This window comes from Triturus cristatus, chromosome 5_2 (genome assembly GCF_964204655.1).
Source record: "Triturus cristatus chromosome 5_2, aTriCri1.1, whole genome shotgun sequence".
NCBI lineage: Eukaryota > Metazoa > Chordata > Amphibia > Caudata > Salamandridae > Triturus > Triturus cristatus.
In genome coordinates this window covers 190,825,572-190,844,228 of record NC_140588.1, presented here as the reverse complement: position 1 = coordinate 190,844,228, position 18,657 = coordinate 190,825,572, and the positions used below count along the sequence as shown (strand labels likewise).

At 42.2% G+C, this 18,657-nt stretch overlaps 1 protein-coding gene across 1 annotated transcript in view; it reads left to right on the top strand.

The window, feature by feature from the left end:
• The window catches only part of LOC146822775 (cytosolic non-specific dipeptidase-like), a 252,033-nt gene that overhangs the window by 144,330 nt on the left and 89,046 nt on the right, over positions 1-18,657 (top strand). Inside the window, exons 8-9 of the mRNA XM_085606962.1 lie at positions 12,677-12,837; positions 16,973-17,137. Of these exons, the coding sequence (XP_085463088.1) occupies positions 12,677-12,837; positions 16,973-17,137 (326 nt within the window). The remainder of the gene's footprint in view (positions 1-12,676; positions 12,838-16,972; positions 17,138-18,657) is intronic.

Sequence of the window (18,657 nt, the reverse complement as noted above, 5' to 3'; positions counted from 1 at the left end):
TTCAAGGTTTAGTATTCTCTTTGGGAGGGTCTCTTTCCAGCCGTGCATCTACAGCACAGTTAAAGTCTCCTGGTAAGAATACTTCCACCCCCAGAAAGGGGGTAGCTACTTCCTTCATTGTTGTAAAGAAATCAGGACTGTCCGAGTGGGGGGCATAGACAGTAATTAGACATATCTCCTGAACTTCCCACTTTCCATATAATAGCCCATGCCGCCCCTCCAGATCTGCCACATTGAGTGCATTGAAACACACACCAGGCACTACCCATATCAGTGTCCCCCTAGCAAACGCAGAATAAGAGGTGACATATATCTGGCTCCTCTATCACCTTCTAATGCATGGTATCGCATCCCCTCATACATGCGGTTCTTGCAGACATGCAATTGCCAGCTTATAACATTTCAAATATTCTAGCACTCTCCTCCTCTTCTGGAAATTTGCCATATCCCGTACATTCCAAGTTATAATTTTCAATTCTTGTACTCCCATATTTGCTCGTATTTCTTTCCGATAGTCCTAAGTCCTGCACCTCCGGTGATGGTTCCCCTCTCTACCCCAACTCTTTAATCGCATCCCAGAATCAGACACTAAACACTTCACCTTTGATATCTGCATACATACCCAATTAAACTCAACAACAAAACTCCCCCCTTCTCTTCAGGCATTCCTGGAAGTCTCAACCAAACCCACATGGTGCGGGATATCAGCCTGCAAGTACACCCTACTCCACCCTCCACCCCAACTGAAAATCTCAATTTATCGTGCCTAAATAGGGAGGGGGCAGTCTCTTTTTCAAAGTCTTTTTACTCAAGTCTATTGAGTGCTGTGCTAGCTGACTAGTCACCGAAGAGGGTGCGAGTTGTAACCCTACATCTCTCTCCGCAGGAACAGTTCCCTTAGGGGGGGCTTGTCTCCCCGGGACAACTCAGCTTCAACAACCCCATGTCTCTCTTTAGCTTACATGTATGCTATGTCCATGTCTTTCACACCAATGTCTCTCTCACCTTTACGTTTCTTCTCAAACCATGTCCCCATATTCAGTGCAATCAGTAATCCTCTCCTCTTCATTCGATCATGTCTTCCAGCCTCTCCGATTCTAGGCCCATACCCTGGGTTGCAAACTCTGCCAGGACTTCCTCATCGAGTGTGTGATTAGTGATTTGTGCCTTGGGCCCCTGCGTCACTCCTGGTTATTGTCTCCCACCGTCGATGTTTTTGATAATCCCGTGGATGGACCAGATAGGCCCCTGGTATCCATCTGGAGTCCAGCCAGTCATTGGCTTCTGCTGCTGATTGGAAAAACAGCATGCGGACGTCTTTTTCCACCCTCAGCTTCGCGGGAAATAGCAGACTGTATTTCATGTTCAATTCACGAAGGTGTCTCTTGACGTTAAGAAAGGTCTTCCTCTGCTTCTGCACACGCTGTGTGTAGTCAGGATATATCGATATGGGATGGCCTTCGAATAGTAATGGTCCTTTAGTACATATGGACTGCAGGATCAAGTCTCTATCCCTATAATTAAAGAACTGGGCGATGATGACTTTTGGCGGTGCTCTCAGTCTTGGGGGTGCAGCCAAAGGCCTGTGTGCTCTTTCAATGTTGAAAATCTTTGATAGACGCTTGGGGGCTAATTCTTGCAGGATCCATTCATCCAGAAAGAGTGCCACTGAGGGACCCTCTGCCTGTTTGTGAAAGCCCTCGAAGCGAATATTGTTCCTCCAGGACCTTCCTTTAGAGTCCGCCGCTCTCGTATCCAGATTGACTATTCTTTTCTGTACTGCAATAACCATATCCCTGAGATTCTGCACTTCTGTTTGTAATGTCTCCATGTTTTCCTCTGTATTAGTTACTCTGTCAGCCACCTTCCGCAGGTCACATTGAGGAGATTAACATCAATGGCTACCTCGTCTAGTCTATGTACCATATCTGCCGGGTAGACTGCTTGACCTGCAGCACTTCTGTCAATGAGGGGGACTCCTTTTCTTTTTGTAGTTCTCCATGGTCACCTCCGCCCATGTTTTCTTCTTGCAGTTCAGACGCATCTGGGAGGGGTAATGCATAGTTACTTATTTTGTTGGCCTGTGCTTTGGCTCCCTTATCCTTTACCATGATGGGGGCCTATGGTAAAGTGCTTCCTCTATGTCACTGAGATCAAAGCCTTGGGGGGCGCCCCCTGAAATCTGCACTCCAAGTGGTGTATAAAGTTATGCCAGGGTAGAGCACTAGAACGTTACTGGGCATCTGTGATGTGTGGTATTGTTTAGTTTTACGGACCAGGGCTTTCCTGCGCCATGCCCCATGAATGCAGTGCTGAGCGCCTCTCACAGTATAGGCTCAGGTAGGATCCTTTGCCGCCTTTGCGGCCTCCCAAGGATATGTTCAGCTCTGGTCACTGGGCTATACCATCGGGCATCTCTCCTTGTGCTCCAGTGCTCACAGTAATTTGGTCTCTAGTATGTCCTCAGGACCTCCCGCACACTTGGGCCTCCCACGCTACTTAACAGTGGGGATGATGTCTCCGCTATCAGTGAAGCTCAGCAAGGTGGCCTAACCTCAGGCTCCCCCCCCCCCTGTCAGGTAAATCACAGAGTCGCTCCCTGACCTCCAGATCTGTCCCTAAAGAGTTAATAGTACAGGCTCGGTCTTCTCAGGATTCCACTAAGGCCTGCCCCAAACCGGGACCCAGTCTTGCCGTCGTCGGGTTAATCTCCAGTGCAATCTCCGCACAGCAGGCTTCCCAACACCCCATTCTTGGGTCACAATCGTTCTTCCAGGACGAGGGTTCTAGGTCGCGGCCGCCCGCCCTCCAAGCACGTCATGGGCTCCCGGCTACACAGGCCCTCCGGACGGACTTCTTCTCTCGTCTGTCATGCAACGGATATCTCTCCTCCAGTTCTCCAGCACACGGGGGAAGGGGGTTTCCACCCTGCCAGGAGCCGGTCCGTGCCACACCGGCACCCTCCGGTCACGCTACCGGGCGGGCTCCCTCTGGGTCCCAACTGCCGCCACTCTTTACTTGCAGTGGAGGTCGATATTATCCGGTCTCGGCTCAAGGATCCAAATTTTCGGTGGTGCCCAGCCCTTCGATCTTCCTCTCCCGCTCGGCCTCAACGCCTGCACCGCTCAAGCTGAGCAACGAGCACCCGCGGCCCATGCTGCTTCACAGCCTGCCTTGGCGATCGAGACTCCCAGTACGTCTTTCCGTTAGGATGCCGCTCTATAGGCCGATACCTCACCTCATCGGATTCTGCAGGTGAGTCAGAGTGTCTGTGTTGCTTTTAGGCATACATATGAGCAGGATTACTTACGGATACTACCAAATTATTTTGTTGTCCCGGGCCGCTACCGCAGATACGTCTATGCTGCCATCTTGGCAAGCCATGCCTGTAAGTGCACAGTTATGTGTGTGGAAAGTGCATGGAATTGTAAAATCGGACCTAGAACTCTAAATCTTTGCAATGTGCAGGCATACTATACTCTCAGGTGCCAGGAAATGCATATATTGGTCCAGTGGTGCGCACAGAGATACATGTGGGTCCAAGTACCATGGCAACACTGTGCAGTAAGGTTACCCTTCTTCACTGGGTTTGGAAGACATCAACTGGAATGGGGTTCAGTGTTCGTGGTCTGATCCGGAGAAAGATTCATCTGGAGTAAGCTGCTTTCCGAACTGGTAGGTTTCCAGGCATGAATTGTATCTCTGTCGTCAGGCTATGGGTTGTCATGGTTCAATTAATGTTCAGAGCTCCCCAGGACCCAACCACTCAGGAGTCAAGGCTTCCCTTATTCAGAGCTGTTGTAAGAACACGCATTTTTACTAATTCTTTGCTTATAATGTGCTACAGAGTATTACACAGAATGATGCATACAGAAAGGCCTCTCCTTTGGTTGCAGGAAGCAACTATCAATTCTTATACCATTGGTCGTCTTTCTGACCCACCCATCTCTTGAAGATATGACATACACATCTGTCGTTCATTCGTTAATGATAGGGGGTTGAAAATAGTTTCCATGCAGCATTTTGAAGATTGGATGAAATTAACCCTTTGCATAGTAGTCGATTGAGAGATGGTCAGTTCTTGCTGCTTTGTGACATAATTTTTAATGCATTTGGCTCTTCTCGGACTAGCCCCAAACCATGCTGTTTCCAATGCAGACGAGAGCTTATCACATTACCTTATTATAAGAGCAACCACAGGTAGTTTATTGATTTATTTATCTATTTATTTATGAGCACCGTTCAGGCCAATTCAGTCAAATGAGCAGAGTAGAAAAAGACATATCTAACAGTGTTATTAACAATAATCAATACCAGAAACCCACTCTATAGTTAACATTACAATAGTCAAACCTAGACAAGCGATAAATTATTGTAACTCAAAAACAAACACTTTAAAAAAATCTCACAAATACAGCCGTGGATGGAATCTGGTGCAAAAAAGCACGCCTAAATAGAATTAAGAATTGTAAGTAACCACGTGACTTGTATTTCCATATCTCAATTATACTACACGCGACATATAATAAATGACCACTAACGTTAGAAGACCGAGACATAGCAGTATAAATGGAGGGGTGCTGGTATGACACTGCCATCTTCTGTGAAATACACTGCAGGGAGTTCTATGTCTCATATGATGAGATTATATATTGTATGGTAGTTTATATACAAACTTCTTTTTTAATATGTATGGCAGGCCGATTTTGTCTTGGTTATAATGCTTGAACGATTTATAAGCATGTGAATAATAATTCTTATAAATCACTAAATTGGTAGTTATCTATTGCAAGTCCTAAAACAAAATGCATAACGTAGCATACAGCATACGCTTGATTATGTACAAACACATTTTTCAATACAGCTGGGAGCAGATATTGTCTTGGTTATAATTTATAGCCTATGCCACAATTTTAAGCAGATTTTACATTCAGTCTGCTATCTACAAATACCCCACTATTCATTGGAAAAATATGCCGGCAAGAATGGCATCTTGCCTTTTATATAGGTCTTCATTCCACACCTCCACCATTTTAAAGTGTTAGATATAAAAAACTTTCCCATTACCCAATGTAATAGTAATCAGTTTACTGACCTTGGAAGGACTTGAACATGTGACCTTCAGATCAATACTGACCTCACAGGTTAAAGTTTTTTGACCCAACAACTTCCCAGCGTGGTCAGTGCTTCAGTTTGCTCTTGGAAGGAAAAGTGGACAAATTCAAAACTAAACTTTAGAGCCAACTTGATATGCGGGGGGAGTTCCTATGCAATCTTAATCATTTTGGAGTGAATGAGTCACTTTGCAAAATAACTGGAAGGCAGTAGTTAGATGAAGTGACACCCAGAATCCACCGAATTTTGCATTTTAGATCTTATGTGCCAACCAACCAGCAGTAAACTAAATAGGGCCTGATTTAGAGTTTGGTCAATGGTTACTCCATCACAAACGTGATAGATATGCTGTCCGCCGTATAACAAGTCCCATAGGATATAATGGAATTCTAATTCGGCTGTCTGGAATACTTCACATTTGCGATGGAGTAACCCCGTCCGCCACACTCAAAATCAGGTCCATAGTATATAACAGTGATTCTTAACCTGTGGTCTGGGGACCCCTGGGCGTCCATGAAGCCCACTCAGGAAGTCCACAACTGCTTAGAAAAAATTAATGAAGTGCATATAAATAAGCAAAATGTAATGTTGGATATTTTAAAACGTTCTGTAAATGTGAAGGAATTGGAGGCTAAAAATTAAGTAAATTAGTATCAGATTGACTTGTGGAAGCAGTACAGGTGCGTCAAACAGAATAAATTATGGATGATGAGTGGTCTAATTTGAATTTAGAAAAGCTCCAATCTTCTCATTAAAATTTGAATTTTGATTCTTTTCCTGTATATTTGCTTGCGAATTAAATAAATACTTAATTATTTGTGTATCCCGCAGTGGAGGGCTAGCCTGTGCATTGTAGAGCACAAAGTGGTTGGGGGTGGTCGTGCGAGGAGGCGAGGTAGGGAGAGGATCTCGGTTGGAGGTCAACAGTGCAGCGTGCAGCAGAGGAACAGATGAGTAGCGGGGTTGATGGGAGTTGGGTGCTAGGAGATAGCAGGTCGGCCTCCCTGGAGGGTAATCAGAGCAGTACTGGCACCTGCATCCGCATCTGCATCGGTCTCGCACCTGTTTACTTCACCTTACACTCCCCTGTGCATGGCGAGGGGTGCCTGCGGGGCCTGAATGCTGTCGTACGCCGATCCTCCCTCCACCTACGACTTCCAGCAGAGCTGCATTGATGGTGGAGCGGTTTGAATGTTTTTTTTTTACTGGATGTTCATGTTGGAGTCTCATTGAAGGACAGTGTGTAGGAAGGTGTTATGTAACGGTCCTCTCAACGGTGGCGTGAAAGGAGCTGGCAATAGGCCAGTGCAACTTGACCTCGCCGAGGAGCCGTTTGCCAACATGTTTGTCATTGTCACTACGTTGCTGCTGTGTTCAATAAATATACTTGAAGTTACCAACAACGAATGGACAATCATTCTTGTTCATTACAGTTCCCCCTTGCAACCTTGCCTTATTTGCCTTATTTAATTGGGTCACCACCACTGTCATCTGCCATTATCTGCCATCATCATTAACAGCTACCTTTACCACCCTTTCTCTGTCTGGTCAGAGATTAGGTGATGCAAGCAGTATCCCAGCATCAGTAGCATAGCAGCATTATAGCACTATATGGTCTCGAAAGTGCTTCAATGAGCTTTTGGTGGAGAATAGTTGACGGCTGAGACAATTGTGATAATAGTGACAATTGAGATAATTGAAACAATTGAGATAAACTTATAATTTAAGCAGTTCTTCTTAAAATTCTTCAGCTTGGAGACGTGCTCTGTGTGCTGCTGATTCCTTGGATTCATAATATTGAAGATTAGATCTTTGGGTGCAGTAGGGTGGTTGTTAGAGTGGCCACATTAGGGTTGAGCCCGATCCCACTGAGTTGGCCCAGCTAGATTGGGGCGCGGTATGTGAGCTTGGTGCTCTCCCCCCCGCCTGTAACTATTGCCTCACTCAGTTAGTGCACCAGGGCACCAAGCTTATTGGCCCTCTGTCTCTGTCATTACTATCCCTAAAGTTTGGAAGGAGGTGGAGAGTGGTGGAAGCGGTTAGATGGTGCAGCTTGCTGATTTGCCGCTCCCGCCTTTTATTGCACTTTAGCAGCACTTCACAGCATCATATAGACATTAGGCTTTGTTCTGTCTGTGCCTGGGATTTTGCCCCTACTAAATGGGGGTCCACTGAGGTAGAAGTTCCTGGTAGGTGAAAGGATTGAATCTTCGGTGGAGCATTAAGGAATCATTCAATCTGGATAATGCTAAGTTTGGCTGTGGTTGAATACAATTTATCCCTGGGGTAGGTGTAGGTGCCATGCAGTTGACCTATTCCATCTCAGGACACCTTTCTAGGATGCCATCAAAGTGTTTAGGGTTCCGGCCATCTAATCTCTTGTTCCGGCCCGATTGGCTCAACTGCTATTTCCCTCAGTACTCCCAACCTTAAAAAAAAAAAAAAATTGTCGTAAGAAGCCACAGTCTCATTTGTCTCTCCTGTAGTATCGTTAAACAGGAAAAGATGCTGGAAACGTTCCAGTCACCTGAAGGGTAAGAGAGGTAGTTATAAGTAGAGTATGTCCTCCCTACAAGTAATTATATTCACAAAAAATACTCTAGATAACCACTTGATGTAGTATCACCTTCCATTTAGTCTATGCTCCCAAAGAGTAGCAACAGAGAAGGGAATAAAGAATGTTGATAGCCTTGGGCCCAAATCAAGCAGATACTGTGACTATAGACACAGCTTTGCCTCAGGGCGCTCATTTATGCCAGACCAGTTAAACAGGTAATGAGTCATATTTGGCTGTACTTTTAAACTGGTCTAATAATTTATCTGGTCCAGTGGAAGCAGTGGAAGAAGTTGATGCAGGGCTGTACCCATGTTGAATATTGCAGGCATTATGGTCAAGCCTGAGATCTGTTCCAAATGTATCATGGTTCCCTCTTGTGGTCTTGACGCTGCCCAAGATGTTGTCTTAGCACTTGACATTCTGCTGCACAAGGAAACTTCTTTGGAGTCTCGAGGGGGACCCTGTGTGGTTTTGGGTGAATGGGACCTTGGTGTGTCAGAGGGCTACTCCCTGACAGACATTGCTGCCTTACAGAGAAGAATTAGATCAATGAGGTTAACTTGAGTCCACATGTTACTTTGGCTATGGATTTGCATACCGATTTGAGCCCTCCTTTACACTGTTTACCTAGTCGACCATCGTTACCAGCGTTGTATAGTACTACACCATCGAGAAGGCCTCTTTTCTGGACACATTGAACACTGCGAATGGTGATTTATTTGTGTCCAGAGGGGCACAGGATTTTAGCTCTACTTGCTATATCAGTTGCTAACTCCAACCACATGCGGGATGTGCTGTCTCCAATCTTAATGGGTGTTCATCACCTTACCTCTTCTTCTCTTGGTCTTTGTTCAAGGAAGGAAGAAAAGGGTGTAGAGGTGAAGTCCCAGGTCTCCCAAACTAAAATTGTGGCGAAAAGTGGGGTGAAAGAAATTGGGATTCAGGTGGGTGACCCTGGTGGATTAGGGGATCACAATTTCTGGGCAACCAAATGGTAAAACTGAGGTCACTCAGGAGGGTGATAATGTGCCTTCTTCGTCCTGTAAAAACTTATCTCGGGGATGTTATCAAGAAGTCCAATAAGCCAAGGTAACTATAAATGAGAATCCCTATCCTATTTTTTTCATTCTTTTTAAAAGGGGCTCCTCCCCTTTGTCCTCCTGGTGTTTCTTTACCCACAGATGATCAAGCCAGTGCTGACCTGCCAGGGGCTTCAACAATAATGTCTCTCCTGTAAAGGGCCCCCCCTTGGATACACTAGAGTAAAATGCCAGAAGGCTAAAATGAAAAGAACTCGGCGTACTGTGAAATGTAAATCCCCAAAAACTAGGTTCCAAAATTCTCTGGAAGAGTCTTCTCCCATCAGTCAACCTCTTAAATCAGAAGTACTGAGGAATTCCTCCTTATACTTCGGCCCGGAGCCCGGTTCTTCAGGAATAATTAGCATGCACCCTTCCGCTACTACATTAGAAGTACCAAACTAACACTGCAGGAGAAGGGGTTGGTTTCTGACATATGAGATACTGTCCATAAAAATCAGGGTGGCATGAAAGTGGATCATGGGAAAGAGGACACTGACAGTGGGATTATGAACGCCAAAATGTTGAGCACTGATGAAGAAGGGCTCAGGGTCTTTCATGAGGATGGAAAGGTCATTTTTTTAGATGTATTCGAATATTTTAATGTTTCTATTAATTGTTTTTGGTTTTGTATCTGTTAGATGAGGGTAGCATAGGCTCTTTACAAACATTCCTTGGAACAATATCTCATATGTTATGTATTACGTTGGATGTTCAATAGGTACCTGCTGATTTTGAACTGTTTATTTTGGTACTGAATTAGGATGTAAAGCTCTTTGTATTCTTTAAATATTGTACTGTAATGTTGAATTGAAGTCCTCTTGCATTCTCACTTTATTGGTATTTGGGCCTTCATAGTAGAAAATGGTTTTAAAAGTGTATGGTACGCTCTGTATTTTACAAATCTGTGTGCATTTTACTGTCATTGTACTTGTGTTGGACTTTGTACAATATGTTTGTTTTTATGTGGTCCTCGTCGGAGTGCCAAAACATAATAAAATATTTGTTATTTGTGTGTGATTTTATGAATGCTTCTTTCTGTATTTTTGTGTATTGTTTTGGAGGTTAAATCATCGGAAATGCTTAGGCCTTGGTCCGGGGCTCTCAATAATGACTTAGTTTGGGTCTCCAGATTCCCTGTGCTCCAGTAATGAAGATATGGGGATCCAGAGAAGTCAAAATGTTAAGAACCACTAATATGGAAATAAAGCACAGTCTTTTTCACTGATTGATATATTTTAGGGGAATAAATTATCCTTAAAATAGCTTAAGAATATACTCAAGCATTCACAAATGGAAGTGATATTAAATGCTGCCGACTATGGAAATCTTTTTCTTTCTAGCTTTTAGATTTGAATGTTTTGGATCTTTGCGGGTTTAAAAATGACAAAATTGGGCTTAGTGGAAGCATTGATGGAGCAGTTAACAAAGATATTTGGGCACCTTCTTTTAATTTTGTTGCACACATAATTTTATTCACAGGGTCAACAATGTAATCTGGATTCACACACCCCCAAATAGGATTTGCAAATACGGAGCCTCCACTAAGTATTGCAAAATGTCTACAATACCACATTTAGAGTGAGGGATGGGGTTTAAGCATTCCTGTGTCTTCTTACTTGCCAAAAAAGCTGAACATCCACCAAGTCAAAGGTTTGCTCATACTGTCAAATATTTAGTAATTAGTTTACTATAAGAAACACACATTTAAGGCAGGAGTTAGAGCTTTTCCAGAGTGGAAATTGGGAGAAAAGATCCCCACTTAGATCAACTTGGTGCTGTTGAAGGGGTTTTGTCACAAGGAAAAAAATATTTTCCAGGTGGAGAAGTAAATGAAAAAGTTAAATGCACTTTTCAAACTATGTGGAAACTCTGAATGTGTAAATTTTTTACATGCAAGAATATATAGGGACCAAATTGACATAGTTCTCCAGGTACTCCATGGACTGAAAAGTCTAGAATTTGCTTAAAGTGTAGGCGTAATAAGCAAACTGTGGGGCCTATTCACAAACGTTTAGTAGTACTACAATAGTACTACTCACATAGTACAAAATGCGATTCACAAACCTAGTTGCAGAGATCTCTGGCTTCACCTCACGTCTTTTCTATGTGGAGTATTTAGCCCTGATTACACATACAACTATGTATTTGTAGTAAATGTGGGAGGGATGGGTAACTGACTGGAAAATGGGTAATAGTTCAAAATGAGAGAGGTTCATGGAGGAGTAAGGAGGCCTTCAGGGAGAATTAAGGTGGGATTTAGGGAGGGACAAACACTCACCCACAAAAAGTTAAGTCGATTGCTATTCAAAAACTGCATTTCTATTACTCCTACAGCCAAAACAGTCCCAAAAAGGTCGCATATGTTCTCCAGCTCAGTCCAGCATGAGTAGTAGTATTGTAATACTAATAAATGTACCACAAAGTATGGTTTGTGAATAGGCCCCTCTGTGCTTTATTTGCTGTACTTCTTAAGACTAGGCTCTTGAGTGGGGGTTTGCTGCCCCTGAAAAACATGGTACCTCAAAGTATTCCGCTAGATAATCTGATAGAATAGTAAATATACATGGAGCCAATGTCACCCAGGCAGAGCTCAAGATAGCCAAAGCTTGATGGACCTTGGACCTTGGCAACAATAATTAGTGCAGGTTGAATCACTTGACTTATTGTGAATTTAGGAGGAGAGGCAATTGAGCCTTAATGCAGACAAGTGTGTATTAAGTTGAGATAAAAACCCACCATGAAAAAAAACAGGCAAGTGCATGAGATGGGAGAAAGAAGTTACTGAGAGGTGCAACAGAGGACAGCAAACTTAAAACCCCTTGGGAAACAATTGATCTAATCCACATTGTAGGATAAGATTTCCAACCCAAAAGGGTCGATTCCATATCAGATTTTCAGAATATCCACATAAGATACATTTACATATAGTGGGAATAAATGGAATTCATTGACACAGTCAGTTATTACCACAAAAATATAGCCCTCATTGCCCTATGTAGGAAACTCCTGAGATAGAAGTCAACATAATAAAGATCCAAAATGGTAGAGCACCTCAGAGATGGATGTGGTTGCTTCAAAATCAATAAATAAATAATACATTAATATGTGTTCAGTATTACTGCTCAGCAATTTCTTGTGCATCTTATAAGTTTTAGCATATTCTGAATCAATAACGTAGCATTTATTTTTGGAATACAATATTGGATCTTATTACGTAGGCTTTTATTAAAAGTCAGGCAGCGCAGAATTACGAATTGGAATACCGCTCTGCCTGATTCCAATTGGCCCAATTTTTCCTCACCTGGTTCTTCTAGGTGTGAGAGAATCAGACCCAATTTTTCTTAGCAGTAATACTACCATAAAAAATCACAGGCTTTGGATGCTGCAGCAGTCAAACCTTTCCACATTTTATTTCTGACAGAATCAATTTTCCCCGTCCCTCTACTAACTGCCAATTCCCTGCCCTCACTCTCCTCTCCACCCAGTGATCCCCACATAAATTTACCACCTGCTCCATTTGCCCCCTTCTAAATGTATGTGTTAAATCCTACGGAATTGGGTATTCAGTGTGGTTTTAGGACTGGAAAAATCAGGCTTGTGTTATTATTCTCCATTCAATGGGGGTTAACTTGTAATTGCACTGTACTGGGGTGGACTTACCTGACAGTTACTGTAAAATCACATTTTATTTTGAGGTGCCAATAGTGCCATGGAACTTGGAACGAGGACCTTGATGTTTTGCTGAACAAATCATGTGTTGTTTAAAACTAGTTCTGTCGACCAATAGCTCTTGTAAGATATTGTGGCCTCTCAAACGTTTTGTAACCCTCCCTTGGCATGTGTTTATTTCAATATGTGTTTTCATACCATGACTTACTGATTCTTAACGAAACCATAGATATTTATTTCACTTCCTTCACAGACTCACTTGTAAATTCTTCTGGTCATATCCTGATTACTGGGATTGATGCTGCGGTAGCTCCCCTTACAGAAGAAGAGAAGAAATTATATGCAAATACTACATTCAACTTAGAGGATTACAAAGCTGATGTTGGGACATCAAAACTGCTGCATGACACTAAGGTATGAATCAAATAATGTTTCAATTGCTCTTCGATCAATGAAAATGCAGTTATAATAAATTGTAAATCAGATAGTTGTACACACATAAAATGCTGCTTTATCAGGTTCCTCCTATCCTGCCAATGGGCAGTTCTACTTGAAGGACTTCTGCTACCATGCCTCCATTATGGACACTGTGCCACACTACAATGTTTCTTTGCAAACTGCCCAAATTCTCTTGGAAAACAGATCCAATCAAGGTTCCATTCCAGATTTTGGTTACCAACTATTGATGTGTTGTGCTACTTTATGCCTTGCCCATGGTTGGGAGCTTGAGAGGAGTTTTTCAGTTAATCTACTTATGCTTTTAACCCATGGGTACCACCTCCAGCATGAATGTGTGTCCCTTGCATGGATTCCAGAAATGTTTAAACAACATCCAATCCATATTCCATCTGCAGTTTTGTTCTGTCCATGTCTTGCTTCCTGGAAACTCAATCGGGCAAAGAGCTGCAGGAAAGACAACGATTCTCACCTGCACCATGCTGGAGCTAGCTCACGCCTGTCCTGTCTTCCAATCACACTATGTGGGCGTGAGTTGGAAGGTAGGATTTAGGCTGGGTTCTATATTCAGAATTTGTGCTTCAACTGCTGTTACTGGGAGCTCCTACTTTTTTCTCCAACTGCCTGAAATAGCTTTTGAATATTTGGGGAGGTGTTAGATAAATAGCATTGGGCAGCTCAACCTAGAGAGGTTCTTGTTACTTTATGGTAGATTGTGTTGCCTATTCTGTGAAGGCCAATGTCTCTTATGCTTCAGTTCTAATTCAGTGGCACAGAAAAGAGGCAGATAGTGGCGATGTGGAGAGAGGGAGGAAAAGAGTGGAATTGGAATTGGTACTTTAACAGAGAGAATGCCTAGTTTAAAATTTTGAAATTTCAATTAGGACTGATGGAAATATCCTTGAAAGTTGTTGGCTGTGTGTAATCCCATTTGGTATTAGGGATCTAGTAAGTTCAGAACAAACTGTCAGGAACACTCGAAGAGTTTAGGACAAGTTCAGGCATAGGAGGGTGCTTGCTTTATACAGGGGCAAAGGCTTTCTAGAAAAGAGGCTGAATAAAAACAAAAACGTACCTGAAGTCTGGGAGAAAAGCAGGATTGAAGCTGAGCATTGAAGAAGGTTGAAACAGGCAGTGAATAGAAAACTGGTAAGTCTGAGGTGGAAAGTATGAATATAACAGGAATACAAATAACTGGAAAGTGAAAGCAGAGAAACAAAAGACAAACTATTATAAGTGATAGTTTGTCTGAGAGTTTGTCTGCTCCTCGGAAGTGAACATTTTGTGAGGTGGAAACGATCTTACAAGAAAGGCAAGAAGAAAATTAATCTTGCAGAGTTCAGAGAGACATTCAAAAGCTCCTGTTGAGAAGGAGAGCTGGGTGATTCTCTGTGTAAAATGGACAAGCCATGGAGTTTAACAGGCACCCTTGAAAGCAATGAATTTCAAGATAATAATAATATAATACAATAAGAAGACAAAGGGGAACCGTGGAAGGTACACAGAAATAGCAACTGGGCTAGGGATAAGGTGGACGGGAATAAGAGTCAAGGTGAGGACTGGAATACACAGAACTTTGAATACCAGGAATCCACACACTAACTAAGACAGGGCAGGAATATGCAGTCAAAACAGGAATATGGAATATAAGTCTAGGAATCTGCATAGGCAAGACAGGTCTGATTGTAAGAGGCAGGATAAACAAGAGACAAGCAACAGACACAAATAACTAATCAGAACAGGCACATTGAATCAAGCAAGAATAACAACAGAAATCAAAAGGCAAGCCTGGAATATAGTCGCAGCATCAAACAGAGCACAAGGAGACTCAGCAGCGAGGTCAGTTACGAGCAGCTGAACACTGAGCTCACTAGGCAGAAGTAGCAAGCAGGTGGCTCAGAGAGAAACACCAGTGCAGGGGGAGAGCAAGATGCAGGAATCAACCAGGTGCAAGGAATAAAGGAACCACCAATGAAGGGAAGGCAGAACTGGGACTTGAAAGGGGAAGACCAGGAAAACCAGCAGACACAAGACAGGACACAACAAAGTCAGGAACATAATACGGGTTGAAGCCAAGAAAGGGAAAAGTCATGAAAGCAGCTATAAAGAGGTCAAAAAGGCAGTGGGATCCAGGCATCAAGAAAGAGAATAGAGCATCACCACCATGGCATGACTGGAACATGGTTTGGAAACATAATATGGAGTTGGAACTGCCAAGTGTTGGAAACACTTCTGTCATATTTTGGTGTTACATCTGAACCCTGCAGGGCCCTTGTGAGGCCACCTGATGGTAGGATGGCAGAATCCTGTCATTTGGTGATTTGTTGTAGGAAGATTCAGTCTTTACTATCGACAGCTTAGCTACAGAGTCTATTTGTTGAAGGTTAACTGAGGAAAAATTGATAACCGGTGTAAATATCTGACCTTTCCACAGAAACCTTTAAGTTTCTTTACTGAAATTATTCTAAATCTGCTGCACATAAAGGGAGAGGATCTTTTGTCTGGAAAGGAAATTGACAAGTCGAAAGAGGATTAAGGAGGGTAGGAAACATATTTCATGGTTTTTGATGCACCTGTTCAAACCCCCATCCCATTTTCACTATTGCAGTCTGGGTGTTTGACTACTTTCACAGTGAGTGTGTGCAAAAAAGAACTGAGCAGTAGCATGAGTAAACTACTAAAAACACTGCACACATATTGTTTTTAACATACCAAGCAGTTTAAATGTTGGGAGAGAATGAACTAAGAATAATCAGGAGTTAAATGGTTGTATGCTAAAATATAGTTTAAAATATAAAGTGCTATCATAATATCATAAACAAAATATTGCAGTTAAAAATATTAAGAATGTATGTGCATGTAGATTTGCTATTCTCAACTCCACATTTAAAAAATCTGACGATGTATACATGCTGTCAAGATACATATTAATAGAGTTGAGTAAAGTAACTATATATTCTTAGCTTTTCAGTATTTTACACTATGGTAGCCTATTATTTTTCTAAAAATAATTAGGTGGAATGCCAGAGAAATACAAACTAAGAGGAGAGATAAGGTCAAGAGCATAGAGGTGTGTGGAGTGTGAAAGAGGGAGGGATGTACTACTAACTCACCCCTGGAGCTCCCTCCTCTTACCTCCCTACCAGATCACTCTGGAGCAAGCAGAGTTCAAGCTTGTTTTTACATAAATGTCCAAGTACAGTGCTAATTTGTTTCCCATGGTCTGTATTAGGAATTCAGTTTTCTACAAATATAGAGGACATTATTTCTTTCATTTCATTGTTGAATGTTTGCATATTTTTGCCACAAATAATGAGCCACCACACAGTCAGCTGTGGTGGACAGATAATCATTACAATAACTATGGGGGACATTTATTAAGGTTTTGCGGCTGGATTGCATCCCTTTTTTGGTGCAGCTCAATGTAAAATACTTCTTGGCATTTACTAAGCCACACAAAGCCACCTTACATGGCTTTGTGTGGTTTTGTAAATACAAAGAAACACAAGGCAGTGCAAAGAGCTGCCTTACGTTACTTTGTGTCAGGGAGGCGTTACGTGAATGGAGCATTGGGCGTTCCCATGCATCCAATAATAGATTTTGGCACATTCCCAGATTTACAAAGACGTGAAAACCTGGGAATGCGCCAAAAAGGTACTTCTTCCTGAAACAGGCGAACAAGGAGAAATATCTTTATTTCTCCTTGTTATTTTCTCTTTCTATATGTTCTGCATTCTGCATCATGCATATAAAGATTGTTGTTTTGTAGGAAGGTGTCCCTTCCTGCACAAAAACAATCCTGCCTATAACACAGACTATTGTGCAAGGTTATCAGCATTGGCACTAAGCAGCCACAAGTGCAGTAGTGCAGAAAGAGAGCTGAAGAGCATCATATCTTAGTAGATATGGTGCATTTCATCTATCACCAATTCACGTAGAGCAGCACAGTGCAGCAACTTGTCTTGCACAATGTGTTGCGTGACTTGCAAGCAAATGTGTCCTCGAGTCTATTGAACAGACCTAATTTGACTTTGATGTCTGAACATTGCCTGTGTGTCCAAAATCTCTAATAATTGCATATTATTTAATGTAGGAAGAAGTGCTGATGTACGCATGGCGTTATCCATCATTGAGCATTCATGGTATTGAAGGCGCTTTCTCTGGCTCAGGGTCAAAGACTGTCATTCCATCAAAAATCATTGGAAAATTTTCAATTCGTCTGGTGCCCAACATGGAACCGTCAGTTGTTGAGAAACAGGTAAGGATGATCCTTCCATTGTATCATTCAACAACTTCCCTTCCTGCTTTCATCATGCAAATCCTGCCAATGTTTGATCATTATCTAGAGAGCACAAGTTTAAAACTGCCCTTGTCATATATACCAAACATCAACAATCTTTTGTGATGCTTTATTTGTAGATTGTCTAAGCAAACAAACAACATCTTAACATAATATAGATGTTTTCAATAAACAGAGCTTACTCAGCCATCACTTGAAAGATATGTAACCAGAGTGCTGAAGTACAATCAATGATGAGGGATAGAGAGTAACAAAAACAAGCACTATATAATAAAATCTGCCATAAGCAGACTCCGCTAATAAAATATCAAGCCCTCGTGGCAGTAATCATTCCCTGTAGTAAGGCTTATTCAAAACAACATCCATAGCCTTCATTTTGGAAGAGAACCCCTTAAGAGCTACACTAGCTCCTTCTCCAAGCCTGCATCACCCACAAGCTCTTCTGCATCATATTCAAGGTTATCACATTCAGAACAAAAGCCTATCTTCAAGATGTAGATCTCTGGTGATGAACCCCCCACATCAACCAGGATTGAAAAATAGAATGGCAAGCACGAAAAGCAGAAAACTGTCTTTCTCCTGCTATGCACCAAAAATCTGGAACTCCATCCAAACAAAGAACTGGGATACCGTCCTGTTCAAGGAATTCCATATCTGTAAGTAGGCGCTTCAATTGTTTTCTGTATATGACTCAAACAAATGGAACCCTCCCTTTGGTAAGTAAATCTAACTTGTCTTTAATTTGTATCCCCCTTTTACAGAACCATGCAGCATCACCTTAACACTAGGTATGCTCCACAATGATACCCATACATATCTTTACAGATGTAACACCACATTTGATGATAATCATCCTACATTCAATTGGATTTTTAATGCAGACATTTGAGCAATCTCAAACCATTAGCTATATTGAACAATGAATGTTGTATGTCGTGTTTGGAGCAACAATAGTACACAAAGGATTCAAAGTTGAAAGCTATATCAAATTATCTCATCCATCAAATTTGGTACAGATGTATTTTGTACCATTTTTGCAAACTGAGTGCAGAATGAAGCAAACCCCTTTCTTTTCGAGGTTTATCACAGCCTTAAGCATCATGTTAGTGTTCTAACTTCTTTATATTTTAAACCCACACTGGTTTGGGCAGATGCCTAACTCATATCTTTGCTCCCATAGTATTTGAGGACAGGTTCAAGGCATTGTGCTTCAAAGGCATGTGACCAGTGAGCAGTGAGCAGAACAATGAAAGAAAATTCTCATAATTTTCAGTAGACATAGATTTTTCTCATACACAGGTGCTTTAAACAAAAGATCTTTCCATGATGCTGCTCAGAAAGGTACAGGCACAATGTTGAGCCTAAACCAGCGTAGCCACCCATTGAATGCCCAGATCTACTGATGGCATTTCTATCAACGTTTCCAGCTCCCCCATGTTAGTTGAAGGAGAGAGAGAGAGAGAGAGAGAGAGAGAGAG